Source organism: Carettochelys insculpta, chromosome 14, assembly GCF_033958435.1.
Source record: "Carettochelys insculpta isolate YL-2023 chromosome 14, ASM3395843v1, whole genome shotgun sequence".
Classification (NCBI taxonomy): Eukaryota; Metazoa; Chordata; order Testudines; family Carettochelyidae; genus Carettochelys; species Carettochelys insculpta.
In genome coordinates, this window is record NC_134150.1 from 9889755 (window position 1) to 9916972 (window position 27218).

Genomic DNA, 27218 nt, shown 5'->3' on the forward strand with positions numbered 1-27218 from the left:
AACAACCTTGGAGCTTCACTAGTTTGGGCCAGGCTAGCTGGATCTGTGGAGAGATATATAATTAATTTAAACTGGATAGTATACTGATTTCTATGTAGTATTATCCCCTCCCATCAAGCTAGCTGGCATGCCTGCACACATTTTCTCTGCCTGTTTAGTATTCCAGGTTAGAGTCCTGGAATGCAGAGTTTGAAGTTGTCTTTGGCAGAGAGTAGAGGTGCAGTGGAAGAAAATGATAAAGAATGGAAGAAAGTCCAATAGTCAAAGAACAGTGATCTGTACTGATACTGTAGCTGACAATGGGAGTGAACTGGACAAAATGAAACGTGACAGTATGTGTGAGTGATTTGATGAGCATTCACATACAATGAATCCATTCTGCATGTTGCTGATCTTTCCTGTCAGGATACTAACAGCCTTTCAGCTGCCGGTAGTTAATAGTGGTGAGCAACTTGCAGATTCTGGACCTTTAGTCCTGGGAAAGGAATGGCTGAAATCCAACTCTATGAAAGATCTGATAAAGTCACCCTCAAAGATACATTTCCGTGATCCATATCAGCATTTAAAAAAGACTCAATTGGAATGCAACTTCTATGCAAGCTACATTTACAACTTCAAACCAGTACCTGAAAAAAACACCGTCTTCTCTTCCTGAGGGGCCTCATAGACAGCATCGATTTTTTCTGGTACCTCCGGCCAGAATGTAGCAACAAGCAAAGGACCTGTGGGCTTATTTCGAGGGTTTACCGTCCTCCACATGAATCTGAGAATAGAAAATTTCACAGGCTTTACAATGAACTGATTCATCCACACATCTGTTTCTTATCATTTCTGGCAAAGGCATATGTGCATGCACTGGCGTATGTGCTCACATGGGCTAGCAACAGCAGCACAAACTTAGCACTGCTTCGGAATATATTCAAAACAGTGCCTTAGAGGTTCAATAAAGCCTCTTCAGTGAAATGGTTGTATAATCTGCCTATGTCGGAACCCCACCGAAATGGGGTAGATTGGTTACTGAAGAGTTCAGATTGCTTCTTGTGTCAGAGTAGAATGATTTCTGTGCTTCAGTTAGACAAATAAAACCATTTACAAGGCAGATAAATTATTACAGTTATCTTGCTATTATGTATGGAGCAGATGGACAAATGTTTGACAAACACAGACATTTTTATTCCATAAATTGCCCTTGCAACTATTATTGTAGTGACGAAAAGTTCAAATTGAATAACTATATATCAAGCTGCAGAAAAGTAAAAGAAACATTAAACATTTTCTTTAGAGAAATGCTTATTTTATGTACAAACAATATCATCATTCATTTTAAGATTTAAAAAGCTGTAACTATTTTTGAATGGCAATGCATTGTGTAGAAGGCATTTGATATTAACAAAGGCACTACTGTTTTCCTCCCCTATTGAAAGAACAGCCTTTTCCCTCCACCCTCCATCAGAACAAAAGCTGATAGCAGTTTGCCAGTTTTATAAGAGGAAAAGTCAACAAGCTAGCTGAAACTTGAAAAATCAAGCAAGGTAGTCATTCATTGGTAGCTAGTAACCTAATTATCAGGTCAAATCCTGCTTCTATCATTCTGAAAATTAGATGCTGAAAAAATGCGCTATACTATCTCACCTGTAACTGGTACCCACCATCTCATGAAATGCCCAGAGACTGAAATTGTTTTCATTTTTGCCAAAAATTGGAGTATTAGGCCCTAAATTACCACTACTGATTTCTTACCATCATCAGTTGAAATCTGACTCTGAACAAATGAAGCTGACAAGGCCGAGACCATTTTAAAATGTGTATTTGTAAGCACTGTAGTTTTTTTGTCTCATTTCTAAAAATTAAACAGTTATGATAACAGGATGTAGTAGCTGTTATGAGCAAGACAGCAAATGGCTAAATGTATGTTACTTTTCCTTTTTCCTTAGGAAAATTATGTTGGACATAAACTGAGATATGGAGCAATGATGTATTGATGTATGCTATTCTTTCACCAATATGAAGAGCAATTTCATTTTTTTTATTGTAATGAAGATGTAATCAGATTAGCAGTAGCAGGATACAAAAAACTAGTAAATTTAATGATTCACAATATTCTATTGCCTCATATAATTCTTTTCTTTCACAGAAAAGTAGATCACATGCAACTCTATCTAATGCATCTCTTCCAATATCTTTATAGATCTTCATAACTGATTACCCTTTGAGAAGGGCCCACACTGCAGAATTCTGATCTACATTAGCAACTCTGCTCCCCTTTGCCACGTCTGCAGAGCTGGTTTTAGGGTCCAGCGAACCGGGCAGTTGCCAAGGGCTGCCTCTCTGAAGGGGCTGCCAAAAAGCCAGTCCAGCATGTTGGGCTCGGCTGCTGTCTCAGTAGCTAGCCTTCACCTGGGCTGCGCACTCCCGAGTAGGCACTCCACTCCCAGGCCGGGCGCCACCACTCTGCATGCACTTCTGGGTGGCAGCTCCACTTCTGGGTGGCCTCTGCCACGCTGCACACTCCAGGACTGGGCCAGCTGCTGGGTGTGCAGCTGGGGCAGAGCACTTGGCTTGAGGTTATTGTGGAGACCACCGTTTTCAAGGGGCCACCAAAATTTGCCCAGGGCCACCAATTGGCTAGGACTGGCCCTGCAAGTCTGGATCAGATTTTGGGCTTTAGTCAGTGAAAAGGGCCAGTGATCCATATCTAAACCACCCAGAACCCAGAACAGGTCAAAAGCAGGGATCTGGTTCAAGCCCATCGCTAATGAATGGGCCCATCAAAATGTTTCTAACACAAAAGTTTTCTGTTGGAAAACGCATTTTAGTCAAAATCGACATGTCTTGTGGTTATATGGTGGTTCCAAAAAAAATAAAAAATCAAGGGCAAAAAAGGAGAAATTAATTGTTTCAACTTTTTTTTCATTTAAATAATGTGAACACTGTTTAGACTTTAATATTAAATATTAATTTGAATAATGTGTATTGTATATAACACACAGGTTGAATCTCTCTAATCCAGAACTCTCTTGTCCAGCAAACCTTGTAATTTGACATGATTTTAGTTAGCTTGATAACCAGTTATCATGGGTGTGACCATTTCCCATGGTCCTATAAAGTTTGTTTCGAGCCCCCTGTCCTGGCTGTCAATGTTCTTTGCTGTTATTTAGCTGTAATTGACCCCTAAATGTCTTCTAAGAGTCCAGTAAGCAGTGGAAGTGTTGGTAAGGTGCTAGAAAATATTGACCTCCTGTCATCTGGCAAATTCTCTTGTCTGGCACTGGTGAGGTCCTGAAGGTGCTGGACAAGAGAGGTTCAACCTGTAGTATGTTTTTATATTAGTGAAACAAAATTATTTAGGGGCTTTGAATTTAAATTTTTGGACTTCTCATTTTGCAAGTAATTTTGAATTTTTGACTTTTTTGTTCTAATTGGCAGTGAAAACAAATTTCTAAATTCTAGAAATTCTATGTAATATAACCTTTTGCTCATTTTTTTTTGTTAAGATGGGTGAGTCATACAAGGCCCCATGATTCAGGATTATTTCTTAATTCCAGAAATGGATCTGAAGGATGTTTTCTGCCTTTTCTGATGTTGTGAAATCTGGAAGACTGAGAGGCAAATGAGTTCCAAACCAAACAGTCACTCCCTCTCTTTGCTGAATGTTAGATAAACTATGAGTCAGTTTGAACAATCTGTTTTAGCTTTTATATTGTTCTTGGAATAACTAAGTTACACCATGGCCTTGTCTACACTAGCCAAAAACTTCGAAATGGCCATGCAAATGTCCATTTCGAAGTTTACTAACGAAGCGCTGAAATACATATTCAGCGCCTCATTAGCATGCGGGCAGCCGCGGTGCTTTGAAATTGGGGCGGCTCGTCCAGATGGGGCTCCTTTTTGAAAGGACCTTGGCTACTTCGAAGTCCCCTTACTCCTTTCGAAAAGGAGCCCCGTCTGGATGAGCTGTGTGGCGGCGAGCCGCCCCAATTTCGAACTGCCACATCTGCCCGCATTCTAATGAGGTGCTGAATATGTATTTCAGTGCTTCATTAGTAAACTTCGAAATAGCATTTGCATGGCCATTTTGAAATTTTTGGCTAGTGCAGACATGGCCCATGGCTGTGTCTACAGTACACACGCATCTCGAAAGCTGTAACTTCGAAAATCAAAATAGAAATAAGGGGTATCGAAAGAATGCGGCCACTCACACAAAGCGTATCATTGTACTAGTCCACTTTTTCGAAAGAGGGTCCTGGTCTTTTGAAAGGGAGTGTCCAGACAGCAATGCAAGCCCTTTTGAAAGAACAAGCCAGGAAATGCCACACACGGAATCTCATGGTTGACAAGCCCTTCTGGGTCTCGCAGCCAGCAGCCCCCTTAAAGGGTCCCTCCCAAACACACCCAATCTGCACACACAGAGCACTGCAGAGCAGCAGACACCACTGTAGAGACCTTGCTCTGAGGGAATGCTGCAGTGCACGGAGCACCAGCAGCTGCCCGGGGCTGATGCCTCCACTGACACCAGGGCCCAGATGTCAGTGGTCATCCTGGCCATGCTGGGAGCCCTGTAGCCCACAACCTCTGCCCCACTGGGGTCCTGCAGGCCCTGGCTACAGGGCAACCACCACACCCTGTAGCCTATCACCTATGGAGCCTCTGAAGCCACCCCCCAGTGGAGACAGGTGGGTGCTGGGCCAGTGGGACAAGGAAGTGTGGCTCCAGAATTTCCAAATGGGGAGGCAGACATTCGTAGAGCTGTGCCAGTGGCTCACACCTGCCCTGCAGCAAATGTACACTCGCATACAGCTCACACTCCCAGTTGAGAAACGAGTGGGGATTGCACTGTGGAAGCTGGCCATCCTGGACAGCCATTGTTTGGTGGGACACCAATTTGGGGTGGACAAGACCACTGTTGGAGGAGGTGGTAAGCCAAGCTGAGGCCCCAGACCCATCACAGGAAGGGAGTAATGAGACCCTGGGCTGGGAGGCCCTGCAGGGGAGGAGTTCTGGGGGCCCTGCAGGCCCAAATGTCAGTGCCCTCCCTCACACAGGTGGTCCAGGTGATCAACTGCGTGATCCTGCGGAGGGCCATCCACCTTGGGGATCTGGATGATACCATGGCAGGATTCACAGCCGTTAGGTTCTCCAACTGCTTCAGCACCCCTGATGGCACCCATACAGCAATCTGTACCCTGCACCACAGTGCAAGCTGCTACACAAGGATTACGACTCCATGGTGCTGCAGGCCCTTGTTGATGTCAGGGGCTGGTTCACTGACATCTGTGTGGGCTGGTCTGGGCGAGCCCATGACTCCCAGGTACTTCAGAACTCCTGGTTGGGGTGCTGCATGGATGAGGGCATGTACATCCCTGCCAAGGAGCTCCCCATGGGGGCCACCACAATGCCACCCTGCATATTGGCCGATGCGGTGTGCCCCTTGCAGCCATGGCTGATGTGCCCCTACACAGGGCACACCACCGCCAGCCAGGATGTTTTTAACTATCACCTCAACTATGCCCACAATACTGTGGAGTGGGCCTTCGGATGCCTAGAGGGGCACTTCCATTGTTTGAACATGCACCTGGACGTTAGCCTCCCCAACAGTCCCAGGATTGTTGCAGCCTATTGTGCTCTGCACAACATTGTTAAGAGCAAGCACGAGTGTTTTGTTGTAACCCTTCTGTTAATGCCAGATGCTTGCCAGAAGGGCCGGGTTCAACTCTTGTGGGGTTTTCCTGTCAAGGATACAACCAACCGCCTCGAGTCCCCACCCAGTGGCCTGGGACAATTTTACCCCTGTGCTGGGTGCCTGTAAGGCGGTTCTCCCCCACCCCTCGCAAGCACAGAGTCTGAGATAGAAATGGCTTGTTTAATGACCATAACCTACCCCAAGGTTACGGTGACAAGATGCAGTATATCTAAGCAAAGAAGAAACAAACCCCCTTCACCCAGATACCATCCCCACATGCAGTAGAACCCAGTCTCTTGCTGGGGGCTCTTGGCCCTTTACCCCACACACAGTTACAGGATGTACCTTCTGCGGTGCAGTCCCAAACCAAAGCCCGCAGATACATCACCAGGGCAGTACTAGCTGTCCACTTGTCTGCAGCCTCCCCTTGCTGCCACCAGCCTGCCACCATCGCCCACCGCTGCTCCTACCGGCCACCCACCAGTCGCCATCGTCCACCGCCGCTCCTACCAGCCGCCCGCCAGTCGCTGTCACCCACCGTCATAACTCCCAACCCTACTGCTTGGGATCGGCCGAAGGCAGAACCCTGTGATTTCAGCTCTGCATGGCCTCAGCTGCCACTCTGTGATTTCAGCTCCTGGCATCTCTCATAGGGGGTTTTACAAACACCCTAGTATCCAGCTCTATCTTTCAACAGGTGGGGAGGGTTAATCAAGACAGGCTTAAAACTATATGGCCAAGGCATAGGCAGGCCCATAGCACTCAGCAAGCTGGCTCAACCAGTGCCCCTCCCCTTCTTTCTCACAATGCTTTAAACCAGGCAGCCCTGTGTAATCAATGTCTTAGGCTACGTCTACATGTGCACGCTACATCGAAATAGCTTATTTCGATGTAGTGACATCGAAATAGGCTATTTCGATGAATAGTGTCTACACGTCCTCCAGGGCTGGCAACGTCGACGTTGAACGTCGACGTTGGGCAGCACCACATCGAAATAGGCGCTGCGAGGGAACGTCTACACACCAAAGTAGCACACACTGAAATAAGGGTGCCAGGCACAGCTGCACACAGGGTCACAGGGCGGACTCAACAGCAAGTTGCTCCCTTAAAGGGCCCCTCCCAGACACACTTGCACTAAACAGCACAAGATGCACTGACCCGACAACTAGTTGCAGACCCTGTGCATGCAGCATGGATCCCCAGCTGCAGCAGCAGCAGCCAGAAGCCTGGGCTATGGGCTGCTGCACACGGTGACCACAGAGCCCCTCAGGGGCTGGAGAGAGAGCATCTCTCAACCCCCCAGCTGATGGCCGCCATGGAGGACCCCGCTATTTTGATGTTGCGGGACGCGGATCGTCTACACGTTCCCTACTTCGATGTTGAACGTCGAAGTAGGGTGCTATTCCCATCCCCTCATGGGGTTAGCGACTTCGACGTCTTGCCACCTAACGTCGATTTCAACTTCGAAATAGCACCCAACACGTGTAGACGTGACGGGCGCTATTTCGAAGTTGCCGCCGCTACTTCGAAATAGCATGCACGTGTAGACACGGCTTTACACAGCTAAGGCGACTGCCCTGTCCCCCACAACAACCCAGAGCATTGGAGAGATCTCACAACTCCCGCATTAAGTGTCAGCTTAAATTGTGATTTTACAGCTACATGTTTACAATAGACCAAATCTCATGGCTTACTTGCTACCCATTAGGCTTTGCCCGAAAAGGTATCACACATGCACACCTTTGCATTCTCATGCAAATGATCACTGGGAGACACACTCCTCCCAGCCTCAGTATCACACCTGCCGCTCTTTGCATTCTCATGCAGATGACCTCTGGGAGACACATTCCTCCCAGCCTTCAGCAGCATTGCGTTCCTTCTGCCACATTCCCTACATCCTCCCCCCAGCTGAGAATTTGACATCCCGGCAAAACACTGTTTCGATTATAACATCCACATGAATTCCCCTCAAATGGCCTGAGAAAGCTCACTATGGCTTCTACAAGTCTGTGTGCCAGATGTATTACATCCTCCCCAACTACTCCAGGTGCCTCATAAGTTAGTCTGTTTATGGGCTTTATGGCTCTATCTCGCCTATTGAGGATGGGGATAACAGGGGTTGCAGGGTCCTCCTCTGACAGCAAGGGCAAGGGGCATCCACCTGGGGACTCCCCCTTCACACACATTGGTCCTTGTGTCTCTTGCTCACAGACTGGGATATCCTGGACAAAAACGTCTCTGTCAGCTAATCGGGGTGTATCTGCACATCCCTGGTTCTCCTCCAAACTGTCGGCAATTGGGGCAGGTTCATCATCCCAGACTAGTCTTGTTGTGGAAGGAGGGTCCCCAGGCCAGGGCCTAAACACTTCTGCTCTGGGATTCAGTGCCAAAGGTGTTGCCCTTTCCCCAGGTTCCTGCAATAGATTCTGGGACCTGGTTCCCACTCTAGGGTGTTCCATGGGAATCTCATCCTCTTCAGAATCACTCTCAAAGGTGCTGGATAAGGGTAGATCATCTCCACTGTACCCACTGCCTGTGTTGGGTAATGGATGTGACCTTGCACTTTCTTTGCAACCCGGTCGTATGTCATAGTCCATCTCTGCAGATGCACCAACCAACTCTCCCACGGGCAGTAGGAGATTCCTATGTATGGTCTTCATTGGCCCTGATCCGCTCTCAGGTTTAATCTTGTAAACAGGTAGGTCCTTAAGTCTTTCCACCACCAGGTAGGGTGTTGCCTTCCATCTATCGGCAATCTTGTGTTTACCAGCAACCCCTAGATTCCGCAGGAGAACTCGGTCCCCAAGTTGGAGCTCCTGAGGGTGCACTCTTGCATCATACCGGTGTTTGTTACGATCTGTGTTCCTGCGGGCAGCTGCCGTAGCCAAACGGTAGGCATCCCGCAGCTTTTCCTTTAGTCAGGAAACATACTGCAGATGTGTCTCATAGCCTTCCCCATCCCCTGACACCCCGAAACATAAGTCTATTGGTAGTCTGGGCTCTCGTCCAAACATTAGCAAGTACGGGGTGGCTCCCGTAGCGTCATTCTTTGTGGCATTGTAGGCATGCACCAAAAAGGCAACATGTTGACTCCAGGCCGCTTTCTGCTCCGGGCGCAATGTCCCCAGCATATCCAATAAGGTTCGGTTAAACCGTTCTGGCTGAGGGTCAGCTTGCGGGTGGTAAGGAGTTGTCCTGGACTTCTTGATTCCTGCCACTCTTAGCACCTCCTTTAAGAGTTGACTTTCAAAGTCTCGCCTTTGGTCAGAGTGTATCCGAGTTGGGAGTCCAAACACTGAGAAGTACTTTTCCCACAATACCCGTGCCACAGTAGTGGCTCTCTGGTCCCGTGTGGGGTAGGCCTGAGCATATCGGGTAAAGTGATCGGTTACCACTAAGATGTTTCCAATATTCTTCCTATCCAGTTCCAGAGACAAGAAGTCAATGCATACCAGTTCCAAGGGTTTGCTGGTCGTGATGCTCTGCAGATAGGCTGCTCTAGTGGGCAGAGTTTTGCGTTGAACACATCGAACACACGTCTCACATTTCCAGCGTACATCCTCGGCCATCCGGGGCCAATAGAACCTATTACAGAGCAGCTCAAGTGTTCTTTCCATACCCAAATGTCCGAAATCATCATGCAGAGCCCTCATGGCCAGAACCCTGTATGCGGTTGGTAGTACCAGTTGTGTTTGTCGATTTTGCAATGGATCTACGGTGACCCGGTGCAGCACGCCTTGTATCAGTCTCAGTTTGTCCCACTCCCTTAGTAGTATTTACTTCCCGGAGTGGAGGGAACAATGGTCCGAGGGTCTTGCCCCTCTCTTTTTGCGAGTAGGGTGCCACGGATGTCAGCATCTTGCAACTGGGCTTTTTGCCAGTCCGCCGCATTGAGCCTAGGCAATGGAAATTGATCCAATGCAATATAGTTCACAGAGGCCGACGGCACACTCTCAGATGGTAAACCCAGAGTTTCAGCAATGCAACTCTCAGGGGCCTGGGACTTGTGATAACTTCCATTGCAAATGGCTCTTACTACATCTACAGGAATCTCAGCAATCTCCGGTGGCTGTGGACGTTGTGACAATGCATCGGCGTCAATGTTGCTTCTCCCCGATCGGTACTGTAGGCTGAACTCGTAGCTGGCCAAGGCAGCCACCCATCTCTGCCCAGTCACGTCCAGCTTAGCACTTGTCAATACATATGTCAATGGATTGTTGTCTGTCCATACTTGGAACTTAGCACCATACAGGTAGTCATGAAACTTCTCAGTGATGGCCCACTTCAAGGCCAAGAACTCTAGCTTGTGGATGGGGTAACGGGTCTCACTGTCAGACAATCCTCGGCTAGCGAAGGCCTCAGGCCTATGTTTGCCGTCCACATCTTGGTATAACACCGCCCCTAACCCTTCCAAACTGGCATCCGTATGCAAGATAAAGGGTTTGTTTGGGTCAGCAAACACTAGGACTGGAGCATGAGTTAGGCAATTAATGATCTCTCGGAAAGCTTTCTCACACCTCTTATCCCATTGTGATCCAAAAGGCTCTAGAGGACCACAGCACTTCTGCCCTGGAAGTCTTGAGGGCCCCCCCTTACCCTTGGTCTTAGTCTTGCTCTTGTTGAGCGGGTATCTGTGAGTGAGATCATTCAAAGGCTTGACAATGGATGCATAATGTTCCACAAATCTACGGTAATATCCACTAAATCCAAGAAAGGTTTTAAGCTCTCGGTAATTGTTGGGACATGGTCATGTGACAAGTGCCTCTATTTTGTCTGGATCAGTACTCACACCTTCCTGGGACACAATGTGAACCACATACTTCACCGATGTTCTACAAAACTGGCATTTGTCAATTGAAAGTTTCAACCCATAGTCCTCCAACCGGTCAAGGACCTTAAGAAGTCTCTCTTCATGTTCCTCCAATGTTCTTCCGAATACGATCGGGTCATCCAAGTAAACCAAGACTTGCAGTAGGTTCATGTCTCCCACAACTTTCTCCATAAGACACTGGAATGTGGCTGGTGCCCCAGAAATCCCTCGCGGCATGCGTTCGAACTGGTAGAACTCTAATGGGCAGATGAAGGCTGTCTTCTCTTTATCTTCTGCCCCCAGAGGAATCTGATAGTATCCACTTCGAAGGTCTAAAACTGAGAACCACTGGCTTCCTAGCAGGCAGTCTAAGGCATCTTGGATCCGAGGCATAGTGTACTGGTCAGTCACTGTACGGCTGTTTAGGGTGCGGTAATCAATACACATCCGGATTTTTCCATTCTTTTTACAGACCACAACAATGGGTGAAGCATATGGGCTGTGGGAGTCTGTAATGATGCCATTCTCTGCCAGCTCTTGAAGATGCTGTCGCACATCTTCCATCTCAGAAAGGGCGATCTTCCTAGATCTCTCCCGGAAGGGTCGAGAATCATGCAGCCTGATGTTATGTTCAACCCCTTTTGCACATCCCACTCATGCAGTGAGAATACCTTTGTTCTCTTGCAAAGCTTTTTCCTTAACTGCGTCTTCCGTTCCTCAGACAGTGGTGAATCTCCAAAGTCAAATTTTTCTGGATCTATCGTTGGGGCCGGAGTACCACACTGGGGCTTTACCACTGCATCGGGCTCAAAAAGGTCTGCTATCTTTTGCCCTCGCTTTACAACAATATCACGACTCGTCTCATTAGCGATTAGTATAGTCACCTCTTCCTGTGCTTCAGCAGGTAAGGCTATAACTCCACTGGGAACCAACACTCCTTCAGGAAGGCCTCCGTCAGCTGGATGCTCTACCATAGCTACAGTCCCTCCGCTGCTCTTTAGCCAGGTACTCCTAGTGAGCACCTCTTGCTCTGTCCTTGCAGACACTACTATGGGAGTTGTGCCCGCATACCTCAGGGCACCCATTGGTAGTTCAGGCAACTCCTGTTTAGAATCCTCAAATTTTTTGTAGGCTTCAGCACAAAGTGCATGAATCATCAGGGTGCTCAGGTATTGGTCCCCGGCCCGTCGTCTGCAGTATTCTGCCAGTACTTTAAAGAGACTGGAGTTGGTCCCTATTAGCACCGACACATCAGAGATCCCCTTGGGGTTGGGGCATATTAAGGCAACTGTGTCTACCTCTTATCTTACCCCTGCCACTTCTTCCGGGAACTCTAGGTGCACTATGACATATCCCGCATAGGGGTATTCATTCATGCTGAGTCCACACAGGCCGAGACCCGTCAGTGGCTGGATAGGTAGGTGCCCAAGCCTTTGCTGATAGAATGACTGGAATATGATAGTCACTTGAGATCCTGTATCAAGTACGGCTCTACATTCCACCCCTTCTATCTTCACATTGACTTCTGCTCTAGGCCCTATTAGTCCTTGTGGGAAGGCCATGGGTCTTTCTCTTCTAAGGGAGCCTTCAATTCCAGAGGTTGTGTGCAGCTCCTTTCCTCAAACCCTGTAGCCATTTCCTGACTTTTCCCAGGTGACCCTCAGCTTTTGGTACACCAGTGTTGGATTTTCTCTATTTCGACATCTTGCTGCAGTGTGTCCTTCCTGACCACATTTGTAGCAGAAGAATGATCCTATACTTGGCCGACCTGTAGAAGTAGGGGTCCTGAGCCCAGTCTTATGGACCACTGCTGCTAGCTGTTCACCTCTCTGGTGACCGGGCTGGACCTACAGTGCCCCTCAGTTCGTCCACCTGCACCATCAGGTCTTGCACCTTCTGGGCGAGCTCCTCTCCACTGTTCACCATCAATATTGTGGGGGGTTGCGAGAAGGCTGTACCGCCATGTTTGGACTGTTGAGTGCCCCAGCTCTCACTAGTGGCCTGCTTTTCTTCATCTTCTCGGATCTCTTTAATCAATCGCAAATAGCTGGGTGGGGCCACCAGTCGTTCTCTTAACCAAAGGTAGAATAGGATTGGGTGCTGGTATTGCGCTCCCCTCACAATCTGGGACACTCGCGTTCGATCCATTTGTTCCGCTGTGATGGCTCCATGCAAAACAACTCTCTGCAGTAGTTTCTCCAACCTCTGAACATAGGCTGACAGCTTTTCGTCCCTCTGTTGTCTGGTACTCAGGAACTTGCAATAAACTTCCTCCGAATCTTCAATCCTCCCAAAAGCATGATTGAGAGCTTCTAAGCAGTCATTTGCACTAGCCTCCAGACTACCCAGCTTCACTGTGCGAATGACATCCAGCGCGGGTCCCCGGAGACTCTCTATCAGTCGCCTTCTCTTCTCAGCTTCAGGTACTGCCCACTCTCGGAGCATTTCCGTGGTATGTTCTAACCAGGGTTCAAATGCTTCTTCTCCTGGTATTGGGACCACACCACCAGAAAATAAGCGTAACTTACAGTATGAACTAGACTCATGATGAGGTCACAGGACCTTCTCCAATGCTTGTCCCAAAGCTTTGACCCATACATTCATAGAAGGGCCAGGGGCCACTGGTTCAGCACTCAGTAGACTCGACACGTCTGCCATAGTCTTTCCTTCCTGTGCCAAGAAGGTTGTCATCTTCTCCTCAAATACAGCATGTGAGGCGGGGCCTGTTGCAAAGGCCTTGGCAATCACAACTTTCAAGGTGCCAGTGGGAATCTTTATCTCACTTGGGATCTGCAAAGAGTCCACAGCTACTGGCAATTCACATAGCACCACAAATGCTTTGCTGTCTACTTGAGGTCTACGCCCCCGTATGCGACACCTCGTTAGAGAATCAATGGCTTTTGTTAGAAGGGCCTCAATTGGGCCATCTTCCATACCCTCAGGTATCCCTAAAACTAAGAGACAATTTCTAGGATCGATACTCAACTCCTCACACCACTCTTCTAGCATACGGCCAGCCATGGTATAAACTCTAACTTATCCTGCAACAACAGAACTGCTTCTTACAATGTTATATATATATATATGTGTGCTTGCGAGGGGTACTACCCAGCAAAAGAGATCCCGGACGAGCCCCCACTTATGTAACCCTTCTGTTAATGCCAGATGCCTGCCAGAAGGGCTGGGTTCAACTCTTGTGGGGTTTTCCTGTCAAGAATCCAACCAACCGGCTCGAGCCCCCACCCAGTGGCCTGGGACAATTTCACCCCCATGCTGGGTGCCTGTAAGGCGGTTCTCCCCCGCCCCTCACAAGCACAGAGTCTGAGATAGAAATGGCTTGATTAACGACCATAACCTACCCCAAGGTTATGGTGACAGATGCAGTATATCTAAGCAAAGAAGAAACAAACCCCCTTCACCCAGATACCATCCCCATATGCAGTAGAACCCAGTCTCTTGGCCCTTTACCCCACACACAGTTACAGGATGTACCTTCTGCGGTGCAGTCCCAAACCAAAGCCCGCAGATACATCACCAGGGCAGTACTAGCTGTCCACTTGTCTGCAGCCTCCCCTTGCTGCCACCAGCCGGTCACCATCACCCACCACTGCTCCTACCGGCCGCCCACCAGTCGCCATCGTCCACCGCCGCTCCTACCAGCCGCCCGCCAGTCACCGTCGCCCACCGTCGTAACTCCCAACCCCACTGCTTGGGATCGGCCGAAGGCAGAACCCTGTGATTTCAGCTCCTGGCATCTCTCATAGGGGGTTTCACAAACACCCTAGTATCCAGCTCTATCTTTCAACAGGTGGGGAGGATTAGTCAAGCCAGGCTTATAGCTATATGCCCAAGGCATAGACAGGACCACGGGCATGGGCAGTTCTAGTCCTCCATGGGGGTCAGTTTTTACTGCATTTTTTTTCCCCTCTATGCTATATATCTGGGTCTGGGCTGGAAATTATGCAGATCTGAACAAGTGGGTCTATCCCACAAAAAGCTCATCACCTAATAAATCATTTTGTTAGTCTTTAAAGTACTACATGACTGCTGTTTTGTTTTGTTAGAATATAGACGAACACGGCTACCTCTCTGTTACTAATACAAAGAAAGGAGGGGAGAGAGCAGGAAAGGAACTGCAAAAAGCTGTTGCTGAGCCCAAGAGAGGTATCCTACAGTATGAGAGGAAGTCCAGCATACTTATACATCTGATAACCTCCTCTCTTTTTTCCAGGATAATGAATGGAGGCTTCTCCAGGAATCTTGGATTTTCATGGCTGGAGAACTGGTTTTAATAGGACCTGTTGTAGGCTTCTAGTTGTGAATTCTATTTGTGCCAGAAAATAATTACAGCTGTACTTTTGTGGAATATGAATATTGAGTGCAGTGTTAGGATGCTTTCTGAAATCAGGACATGAACATCAAAGTGACTTAGGGGCTTAGTGCCAAAATCACTTTTGGGAATGTTACCTTCGATTGCTCAATCAGTTAGGCATTGCAGTGCTGAACATATAAATATAACTAAAATCTGGGCTTAAATCATTGGCTTGGGTCCTATCTGAAAACTGGGTTCTAAAAGTGATAAATATGGCATTGGAATATAAACATTAATCATACAGTTCAGAAATGGTGTGTGCTAGCCTCCAGTCAGGCAGGTTTTGCAAACTTCAAGTTAGTTTTGTACAATGCAGAGTTTATGCAACAAATTTGACTCCTTGGATTTATATTTATGTTTTTTGTTTTATTGTAAAAGTGACTGACTTAACAGAAAGGCCATTTTTTTATCTAAAAGGAAGCCTGAACTATGGTCTGTCCCCCAGATATCAAGGCTAGTGGAAGTGTATGGTAAGTGGGTCAGGTCCTGCAGCCCGGCCCTTCACAGCTCAGGCATGGAATGGTCCAAAGGTGGCTTTCTGCAATATTTGCTCTCTATGGACTGCTTGTACAACTGCCCACAGCCCACAAGGGACTGTACTGGCAGCTGCTCATCACCAGATTGTTGGAAAGCCCTGGATACACCTCCTTTTCTGGGAACTGAAAGGAATAGCACAGGAGCTTCTAAGGGTATATCTACACTTACTGGTGGTCAAGGTTTCCATCCCTTGAGGTTTTTAAGTCCTTGCTGGACAAGGTCCTGGCTGGGATGACTTAGTGGGGGTTGATCCTGCTTGAAGCAGGGGGCTGGACTAGATGACCACTAGCATCCCTTCCAGCCCTGTGATTCTGTGATTCTGTGTTCCAGGGATTGATTTAGCACACTTAAATTGAACCATCAGGACTCCCCCATTGACCATGGTACTCCTTGCAACTGCAAGGAGGAAGGGAAGTCAGTGGGAGAGTTTCTCGTTAACCTCCAGCTGTGGGGACAGCAGGAAAAATTGATTTAAAATACGTTGACTCCAGCTACGCAATTCATGTAGCTGGAGTTGCATATCTTAAATTGATTTTTCCCATTATGTAGACCTGACCAAAGGTGTTCCAATGCCAGCAGATGTCCCTTCCCTTGGGCATTCTCTTGAGGCCACTTATACCAACAGTAGCATAAAGCAGTTTCAGCAGGCATTGTCTTCACAGTCTCTTTACTGTGTTCCTCTCTCCTACATTTGTCACCCCAGATTCTATTACTGAACCAGAAATCCAGTGACAGAGCAAAAATTAAACCTTCTGACTCTTGATTATGTTCTCACATGAATGTAAGTTTGGAGTGCATCCAGGAGTTACATCAGTGGAGTAACATAGTGGTGAATCAGGCCCCAAAAGCTTGACTCTCCCTTATGCTCTATCTTTTTCCCTGAAAGGATGATCAAAGAACATTGGTAGGGCAATATTATTTCACAGAAAATCAGAAGTGTTCCAGCTGGAAACTAAGCATGGAGATTTCTGGGCATATGACACCAGCAGGCACAAATGACTATTAAATGGCCTGAGGATTGGAAGTTCCACTTCAGAGGTTTTATGAGCATGCCCAGTTTAGTTATTTAGTTCTGTTCTGTGCTTGCAAATCTCTTGTGTTTCAGCAGAGCACATAACTGCGGTAGTTTCCAACACTGTTGGAAAAATGGCCGTTACGCCTGTTTATTCGAGAAAATAATATAACCATCGACATTCTTATTCATGCCAATTTCATATTTTATAGCACTGCATAAGCAGTTTTCAATAAGAAAGTCTGCTTCTTTTAAACGAAAGTTGGATTCATTTTAACATTTTAGATGATATTGAAAAGCATATTTTCTAAAATGAATATACTCCAGTACAAATGAATGTGAACATGTGTACCTATATACTCCCACACACCTATTGTATATATAAACACAGACATTGGATTCATAGAATTTAAGGCCAGACAGCGCTATTATATGATTATTTTGTCTACCCTCTTGCATAACAGTTGTCTGGTTTTGTGCCAATATTAAAGCGTTTGATTATTGGAACAAAAGAACATTTGGAGTTCAGTCTTTCATTCTCTGTTACTTTTTTGTCATACATAGACACTGAAGTTGAATGGGTCCATACCATTGTAGAGTTTTGGTAGGTTGACTTTCTGGTTCTAACTGAGCTGTTGCATTTGACTTTCATGCACACACATATATAATGCATGCACATGGCTCAGCTATTTCCAGAGAATAGTTGGTGTAACCAAGCAATAGGGGAAGGAGGTGTAATGGTGCTGTTTATAGTCACCCTAAGAGAGCTGATCAGAAATCTTCTGGGTAAACAGCTTCTCATTACTGATCCATCCATACTGAATTATTTTGTAGAATCTATTTGGTTTGATGACCTTCCGACCAGAACACAGGTAGGTTCCCTTCCTGGTTTTCTGCCACCTTACCTGGTGTGCTGCTGGGAAGCCCAAGCTTCCAGGGCCAGTGGCTCTTGGAACACCCTGGCCATTCAAACTATCTCTGAGTTGGGGACCTCAGAGCTTTCAGGCTTCTGTGGCAGAGCCCAAGCTATTGCAGATACGGGAGTCTGGAAGCCCTTCAACGTTCCAGTTCTAGACAAACCTGCCAAAGCGACAGAAAAGAACTGGGAACCCTGAAAATCTGAGGCTTCCAGGTAGTGTTCCCTATAAACTGAGTGCTTGCACAGCTGCCCAAGAGAGAGTCAGGTGCCACCCAGCTGATTAGCAGAGAATCCACAGCTATCTTCAGTGGGCAGAGTGTGTTTCTGTTGGTGGTACACATCCACAAATGCCTTGATGCACAGATAGAAAAAGAGGGAACATTGCTCCCTGGAAAATGATTGTTCCAAAGTTCCCCACCCCTAAGTTCCCTTCATGGGAAATTTCAACATTTCCACTCTGCTCTGAAACAGAATGTTTGGTTTGTTCAGAATTTTGGATTTTCATGTGGATGGAAATTCCAGTTTTGAAGCAGCTCTGTCCCCATCCCTGGATCCTTACCACCGGTTGCTTTACAGCTGCCAGTGACCCTAGTGCACCTTTATAGCAGCCTGAGACCAGATTACACTATTTATTAGTGTTTGGCTTCCCCTAAGGTAAATCACTGAGTTCTGAGAGTACTACATTAAAAACCCTGGAAAAGCAACTGCTCAGGCAGATGACATCATAGTAGTATCTGTGAAGTAGTTCATCATGTACTTACAAATATGACTCTGTATCTATGATAGAGTGTGAATTTATGGGTCACTGGGGTTGGTCTCAACAAGAAGTCATGTGGCACCTTTGTAGACTAACAGATATTTTGGAGCATAAGCATTAGATGAAATGGGTCTTTGCCCATGAAAGCTTATGCTCCAAAATATCTGTTAGTCTATAAGGTGCCACAGGACTTCTTGTTGTTCTTGAAGATACAGACTAACACGGTTACCTCTCAGATACTAGAGTTGCTCTGAAATGTGTAGCTTGTATTTGTAGATAAATATATGCCACTATTGGATACTTTTCCAATTATCTTGTAAGTGGATTTGAAAATTTTGCCAATATCTATGTGCAAACAGTACACAGTAAAAGCCAGGATACCAACCTCAATCAAATTCTTTTCATTAGAAAAGTGGGGACTTCCCATTGCTGGATTTACAGTACGTAGGTTTATGCTACAAAAGACACTCACAAGTGGTTTATAGCAGGAGCGGGAAACCCATAGCCTGCAGTTCGGATCTGCACTATGGCTTGTCTGGACCTGGACCCTGAGGCTTGGGGCTTCCCTCCACGGCATCCAGCCCATGGCAAGGTGGAGGGTGGAGAGCCCTGAGCCTTGTAGGCCAGATCAGGCAAACTGTGGTCCAGATCCAGACCATGGGCTCTGCCAGGAGCGAGGGTCAGGAGGAGGGGGCTCAGGAAGCGGTTCTGGGATCTTCTGCCAATCACTGCTTTTCCCAGATAGGAGGAGGAGCAGTGGCCTGGGCAGGCTGCTTGGAGGCTTCCTACAGCTGCTCTGATTGTTTGGAATTTCAGCCAATTGAAGTAGTGGAGGGCAGTTCCTGGGAGCAGAGGAAGGGGATGCAGAGCCATATGCACCCAGGGGTGCTGCAAAGGTGTGTGCACGCCATCAGCCAGACCCCATGTCCCTGGATAGCTTCCCATCCAGGCCCCCACCCCCACCCTCACTACTCTCTCCCAGACTTCACACCCCAAACTTTCCATCCTCTCTTGCCCAGATCCTACATCCCTCTCCTGCACTCCAGGCTGCCCAGACTCCCGACCCTCACTGTGCTTCTGTCCCCTCCCTCCCACACCCCTAACTTCCACCCTGACCCTTCCCTTCCGTACTCCACACCTCAAACATTGCTCCACCTGTCCTCCCACTTAGACCCACACTCCCAACATGTGCCTGCCCCCTCCTTCCCACATCCTCCACCCACAGACTGCTCTTCCAGCCCACTCTGGCCCAGATCACCTACACCCATCCCACCCCAGCACCCTCCTTCCCATCCAGATCCCCCAATTCCCGGCCTGCTCCTGCACTCTCCTTCCTGCTCAGAGCCCCCTTACAGTCAGGGACCACAGCAGTGATGGGTTTTTTTTCACTTCTGTGGCCCCTGACTTATTTGTCTACAGGTCAGTGCCCAGACACAAAAAAAAGGTTCTCCACTCCTGGTTTATTGTGAATAAATTCTGAATTGCCAGGGGATGGGGTGGATTATCTCATGAATCTATTCCAGATCTAATTCTGTGGGTAACTTTGCCGTGATCAAAAGGTTGACGTTTATGTCTGGTTTGAATAAGCATTCAAAATTTTGATGCTTCTCTGAACTATTTAATCTTCTTGGGGTAAATTCATCTGTGGTGTTACTGAATAAAGGCTGGTGAAGACACATCAAGGATAATATTGGCACTTTCAATTTGCAAAATGGGCTGGAAATATGATGAGACGAAGCTTTTTATGAGGTTTTTGGCATTTCTGGGGTCTGATCCTGGCTTGAATTATTGCAGCCCAGTCTTTGTCATGGCTTGGTAGTAGTAGACCCAATGCAGACCAGAAACCAGAAATAAAAATAAATAAATAAAATAAAAAAAAACACACAAAACCATCCAGAATCTGAAAGGAGCTTGGTTCTGAGAAGACAAACTTTTTTTTATAACACTTACTGTATATGAACTTGCTTCACCCATCCCTACTTCTTTGTGTTATCAGACATGAATGTTGTCATATTCTTTCTCTTATGACTCCTTTAGGATACTTTGCCATATTCATGCATATAAAAGAAAGGGCAGGTATTGTTTGATTAGAACTCTTTGATTATAAGTCTTCAGCTATGTCTAGATTACAGCAATTCGTCGACAGAAGTTTTTGTTGGAAGATGTCTTCCAACAAAGCTTCTGTCAACAGATCATGGCCAAATGCCAAGCAGATCACAAAACAGCCAACTGCTGTTGATCTCAAAACACCCAGTGCTGCCCGGTGTCCTGGAAGCTTTGTCTGTAGACAGAGAGGCCCATGGAACGTCCAGATCAGCTTTCCTTCGACAGATCTCTATCGACAGAGGTGTTATGCGTCATGGGGAGCAGAATAAGACTGTCAACAAGAGTGGTGCATTCTGTCAATTTACTGTCGATAAGTACCTGGTAATGTGGACGCTCCCTGGCTTTTGTCAACGAAATGCAAGCGTGGACACAGCCTTCAGGTTTTACAGAATTGTATTGATAGTATAACACAAACTTTCCTTCTTCTCCAAATAATCCTAGAATCATAGGGTTAGAAGGGCTGCAAGGGTCATCTAGTACAACCCCAGGGCCAAATTGCCCTGATACTCCAGCCTCCTTTTCAAAACTTCTAGTGAGGGAAATTCCATGACCTCCCTAGGCAGTCTGTTCCATTGTCCCACTGTTCTCATAGTTAGGAGGCATTTCCTGAACTCTGTGTTATATTTGCTAAACTTCATTTGGACACATTTCCTCTGGCCCTGCTCTGTGTTGCAAGAGAGAACAATTTTCCTACATCTTTTTATGGCACCTTTTTGCCACTAACCAACGTCTCTCACTTACCTGTCTTTGAAGAAAAACGTTTCTCCTCTAATTTGAGCGACACCATCAAATACAACATCTTGTTTGCACAACACTGGGGTGATGGGTCCAAGCGTTGGCTCTGGACCTGGGCCAAAATCGGTGGATCCTCCTACAAAGAAGAACAGATTTATATTGTAACATTTGAGTGTATTGTTGTTCTAGTAATATTGAACTGCTATAAACCATTGAAGGGAGATGATCACTTCAGCTGTATGGAGGCTGTATTTGATGGAAATTACAAAATACCTCTGAGGCTTTGTTGTAGTTCAGTGAATTGGGAACTTGGTTAGGACTCTGAAGGCTATGTTGGGGGCAGAGGTCTATTTCCAGCTCTTCTACTAGTCTTCTGTGAGATTGGCAACCATGTCACTTCTAAGTGCCTATATTTCCCCTCCTTTGCATAGTGGAGCTCATCAACTCAGTTTGGAAAATTTTTAAGGCAAATTTTGGTAGCAATTTGTGACTTTAACTTTGAGCATTGTCCCTGTTTCTCTCCCCTTCCCCCACCCACAGTAATTTCAAAGATAATAAATCAAAATTTCTTAAAACACTACATGCCTTTATATCTGAGCTCACATGCAGATACTTCTGAATACATACCAGCTCTTTTTACTGCCATTTTTTCCAGTGTGCTAATAATTTGCAAGTAATAAATACACATTTCAGCCATTTGTAGCCTTTCTCCCCTCATTAAGAATAAAAATGTTCTCTTCAAAGCACGCTCTCTGCCATCTGTTGGATTTCATTTGTTTTGTTATTTGACTGTGGCTGCATTGCCTGGTAAAGCACCTGGCTGCTCCATAGCAATCAGGTGATATTCAAATAAAATGCAACTCCAGTGGATTTGATGTAGCTCTGAATAATGCTAGAAAATGTGTAATGAACACAATCCCAAAATCAAAATATGAGTTTGTGTAACTAAAAAAGACTCTTCATTTCTGTAAAGTATTATTTCGGTTAGTTAAAGAGGCAGGAAGGTTGGTCTTCTGGTTAAGGCTCAGCCCTGGGAATTAGGAGGCATGGGTTAAATTCGGAGGTCTTCCAGAGATTTTTTTCTATTAACTTGTGAATATCACCCTTACTGAACCTCATTTCCAAATCTTTCAGTAATATGCTGCATCCTTTCCAGCCTCCACCTCTTCGTCTTGTCTAGTTAGATTGTATCATATTCCCAGAGGGATTGCTTTTCCTATGTTAGGTGTAGCACCTTGCACAATGAAATCTGATCTTGATTCGGCTCATCAGACTTTACATAAAAATGAAACAATTTTAATTCAAGAGCCTGGGAACTGGAAAGAATGAAAATCCAGGTCAGGTTTGTGGTTAAAAAACTTTCACCTAGTAGTTACTTGGTGTTATTATTAGTATTTCTCAGGTATCCAGGATTACAGAATCAAGGCACCAATAATTAAGAAGTGATGCAAGAAAAAAGCTGGTAAACACATCTGGAGAAATAGTATGATCCTTTCAAACTGATCAGTGGTCTTCTATTCAAGAAATATTGGTATCCCCACATAGTAGTTCAGCAGGTCTGTAGAACGTAATTGATTTTAACTGATCAAAGTCATAAAACCATGCAATATAAGCTAAAATGATCCTTGGAGAAAACCAATAAATATGACTTATGAACACAGAATACAACTATTTGATTTCTTTTTTGATTCTCCAGAGAGATCTTGGGAGATACCACCTCCCACACATACCACAGATACCACCACCTCCCACACATTATCTAAGAATTTTGCTCTTCCTATTGTGAAGCCTAAATCATGGTGGGAGATGCACTTTCACTGAGCACCAACTAGGTAAGGAAAAATTTGCTTCATCCCTGTGACATAGCATTAAAGGTTGGGTGCATTTTATTCTTTAATATCTTCCTCTGATGCATTCAACATTGGCTACAACTGGAAAAAAGAATAACCAAAATAGATGGATCATGGACTTGTCTGTAGGTAGCTCCTAGACTCCCACGCAACTCCTTCACCTCTTTAAGTTTGTATGACTTCTATCTTTGCACATATTTAAGAATACTGCCACTCTGTATAGTTCTCAAACACATCATTGCTCTTGTGCTTTCTAACAGCTGCTCTTGAAAATGAACTCTGTCTAGGCTGGCCAACTTCATGAACTTACAGACACTGTGATAACTGCCTCTATCCATGAGCAGCTACATACTGTTTACTTAGTCCACCCTCCAGCTAACCTCATGGGGCTAATTTTGTTCTAGAAATCTGCAGGCTTTCTTGAATTCATTTCTTTGATCATGTATGCTGATTGGCTGATGGATAGGACTGTAAGGCTGCTGCTACACTACCGCTGTCCCATCGGAGGGGGCATGGTAAGGAGGCAATTCAAATCAGGCTAATGAAGCACTGGCATGCACTGGCAGCATATTCAGCATCTCATTAGCATAATGGCGGCCACATGAACAAACTTTGAATTTCAGATTGACAGTGAAGACGGGGGACAGCTTCGAAATAAGCACCTCACTTCAACTTACTCTCACAGAACTAGAGCAGAGCAAGGGAATGTCATAGTGGGGTGCTTATTTCAAAGCTGCCCCCAACTTCACTGTCAATCTGAAATTTGAAGTTTGTTCACGTGGCTGCCATTATGCTAATAAGGTGCCTCATGTCAGCGCCTCATTAGCCTCCTTCAAATTGCCACACTACCATGACCCCTCCAATGGGATAATGGTAGTGTAGCAGCAGCCTAATAGAGGTAACACATTATGCTAGCAAATTCTGGTCCATCATCAATAAATCAAGCATGTGAGGAGTGTGGTTATCCACACATCAATCTGGAACTTAGCAGAAAATAACAAAAAAAATGTATGAAGTGTATAATAATCTTTAACTGAACAAAATGAAGCCATGAATCTCATGAAAAGCAAGTTGTCCCTTCATTACAATTTACTGTAATTTTAACCACCATCAGCAGTCACCAGCTTCTGAGTCTAGGGAAATCTCCTTAATGAAAACAATAGCAAGAGAATGAAGATGGCATGCATGTATCCCCATCCGTGAAACAGCTTTGAGATCATTGCATTGCTTGTGGACAAAAAAGGCCTTTGGAGCACAGACTTAAATGTCCTTCACAGACTAAAAAAAGGGAAGAAGAAGAAAATTGCTTAGCAAGGTAATATCATAGAATCACAGAATCATAGGGCTGGAAGGAACCTCCAGAGGTCATCTAGTCCAGTCCCCCTGCTTCAAGCAGGATCAACCCCCACTAAGTATTAAGCTCTATCATCCCCTTTCTTCCAAGAGACCAAGTGAAGAGTTGAATATCTAGCATTAAGTTCTTTCTGGCTGATTGTAGTGAGTACGCTGTCCTTGGGAAAAGCCAACAACCATGTTGGGCCACAATTCTGCCCTATACTATTCATGTATACCCCATAAAACCAGGGGTGTTGCATAGGAATTTTACTTATTTAGGAAGGGATACACAAAAAACCCCACACATTCTCACACACATACATTATATGCATCAGACCATATCAACAAATGCATATCTATCATATGCAAAGAAATAAACGGCTGCATGTTCCCCATTTCAACAAACTGTACCTTTAATCCACTTCCAATACAGGCTCCTTAGCCTAATGGTGGAATATGTGAAAACCAGTTAGGCACATGTGCATCCCTAACCTCACATTGTGGAGATATGTGTAGGACCTCACTGAGTTTGGCAAGCCTTAAGTTGGAACCCAAAAGTTAAAAAACAGTGCCCAAGAAAACCTGGAGTAGAGACCTGAAGGCAGACACAAAAAAAGATGGGATACACCTGGTCAGAATTGGAAAAGATTGCCCAGGGCGATGGTGAATGGTTGTCAGTGGCCTATGCTCCAAGATGTAGAAGTGGAAGAAGCTTACTACTAGTACTACGTTTGGAGAGAATACCATAGTAGAAAAAAAAGAAGAGTAGGAGAGCTCCTCCCTATGCATGTGGCTGAGATCCCCTCCAACCTCAAGGCTCATTGGGGGACCCAGAACTCCTGCTGTAGCAGGGGGAGTGGGTACAGTCCATACAAGTACCCTTGTACTGCCCTTTGCCATTTAGTTGTGATCCAGTAACATGTGAAGCAACATGTAAGGTAAAGTGATTATGAGCCCCTCGCACCTGGTGATGACCACTGAGTTAGAGTCTCCACGATATGATACAGATAGCCCACAATTCCCAGCATGGCCTTTCATATCCAAAAACAGAGAGAGGGATTTTCAAAGTTCCACCTAAAGATTTGGGATTCACCTATGCAGCACTGGGGGTTTCACAGTCAGAAGTTTAAGCAACTGCAATTGAACTGAGCCATTAATAAGAAGTAGAAATGCTAACAAGATTCTGAGTGAGGTGGACAGGGAAATGGAAATTTGCATTTCTAATTTGGTCAGAACTGCACATTATTTACAATAGCATCTGAAAATAATAGGACAGCCTCCATGTACATTTGAGAAATGATGAGTACTTTACCATAAAGTTCCTGGATTCCTTTAACATCATCCTGAGAAAGTCTGAAGTTCTTGGTAAAGGTGTAGATTGGAGCCATAAGAGCTCCAGGGTCCTCAGAGTGCTCTAGTCCCATGGCATGGCCAAATTCATGAGCAGCGACCAAGAAAAGACTGTAACCTGAACAACACAATGAGTCACCGAGGTTGCTTTGTATCTGAATAAATATACGCTGCATATATTATCCCAGTCCCATAAAATTGCCATGCCTCCACTCTCCACCTAAAGGTTCCCATAAATAAATATTCCTTGATAGGGAATTTTAGATAAAAACACTTTAGCAGCCTCCAGTCACACATGCCAGCCATATTGCCAAGTCTTAGGACAGAAAAGTTTCTTTTAAATTTTATTGGACAGTTGATTCATGAATGTATTTTCTTCCTCTCTTATGTAAAGTGCCCTTGAAAACTGATCAGTACTTTGGAGAAAGAAGGAAGTAGTTTAAGTGAAATGTTTGATTTATTTAGCATGGAAGAATTAAACCACAATCTGGATCCTGCACATTGCTTTCAATAATTAAAACCATCCAGGGGCTACACAAATGTACTGTTATTTTTTAATTTTATAATAACAAGATAACTCTTTTCATTATTTGCCTTGGTTGAATTGATACTAAAACAAGGTGGAGGGTGGTCTAGAGTCAGTGCAGTAGCCTTTCACCTCTGGATTTCTGAGTTCAACGCCTGCCTTATGTCACTAGTCTTTTTGTACTGCCATTCTGGACTCTGAGACATATTTATCAATGCCAAGACATCACCTCCATAATCTATATTATCAACAAAAGGCATCAATTTAGTACTGTTAAAGAAACACTGATAGGTGAAAAATCATCCATCTTACAAAAGGTCAGCATTTTATCAAAAGTTACCAAATAAGAAGATCTGAATATAGCAGTTAATTCATGTTCTAAGAAAATGGAAGATGCTTCCATATATCAGGCACTTGGTAAATATTGAAAATACTGACTTTAAAAAAAAATCTCAGATTTTCTTATACATAGCACCAAAGATTATTAAAATGAAAAGTGTTAAAAAAATATTTCCCCTCCTTTTTATAGTTAAGGATTTGGAGGGGGAATGCTAATCCCTTAGGGAAACATTTATGATTAAAAACCTGTTTCCTTTGCTGTCTTTTTAAAATATCATGCAAGCAATTTTATGTATTTATTTAGACAAGCTTTTTTGCAAAACCTAACTTTGGGTGCCAGATGTGCTCCAAGAGTGTCCCTTTATTCTTTTGGTTTTAAAAGTAAGATATGCATTCCCAATTTTTTAGGGAAAGTAATGGAAGTGTAAATGAATTATAAATATGGGCCCAAACTTATCCTGGATGCAGTGCCAAGTACAACAAATACTCACAACAATTTGTTCAGCATTCTTTTATCATTGGTTTGCTCAAGATGGGATTAAGTAATACACATTTTTGAAGGATTTCAAGCATTTCTGTGAGAAACAATGTTACCTTGATCTGGACAAAAGCCCCATTTGCGGTCATCATCATAATTACTAGTGGAGGCACACCACATCTTGCCATCACTACGTCCAGCACTTGTGCAGGAGTCATACTTATTGCCAAGGAAAGTGAAAGGAAACACACAAGGAGCTCCTTCTGAATTTCCACCAACTGTTGACATTGCTATGGGAAAACAACATTTAAATACAAATAGGGAATACATCAGCTTCTGTGACAGAAGATTGACAGCCATCACCTTTTCTTAACTCATACCTAATTGGGACCTGACTCTGTTAGCTGCTGCA

The 27218-nt window shown here is 45.2% G+C and overlaps 1 protein-coding gene across 2 annotated transcripts in view; it reads right to left on the reverse strand.

Annotated features, from left to right (window-relative positions):
• The window catches only part of MMP2 (matrix metallopeptidase 2), a 71862-nt gene that overhangs the window by 13006 nt on the left and 31638 nt on the right, over window positions 1–27218 (reverse strand). For both annotated transcript variants that reach the window (XM_075008644.1, XM_075008645.1), the window contains exons 7-10: window positions 26923–27096; window positions 25426–25581; window positions 20935–21064; window positions 627–763 (exon numbers count right to left, since the gene is read on the reverse strand). In XM_075008644.1, the coding sequence (XP_074864745.1) occupies window positions 627–763; window positions 20935–21064; window positions 25426–25581; window positions 26923–27096 (597 nt within the window). The remainder of the gene's footprint in view (window positions 1–626; window positions 764–20934; window positions 21065–25425; window positions 25582–26922; window positions 27097–27218) is intronic.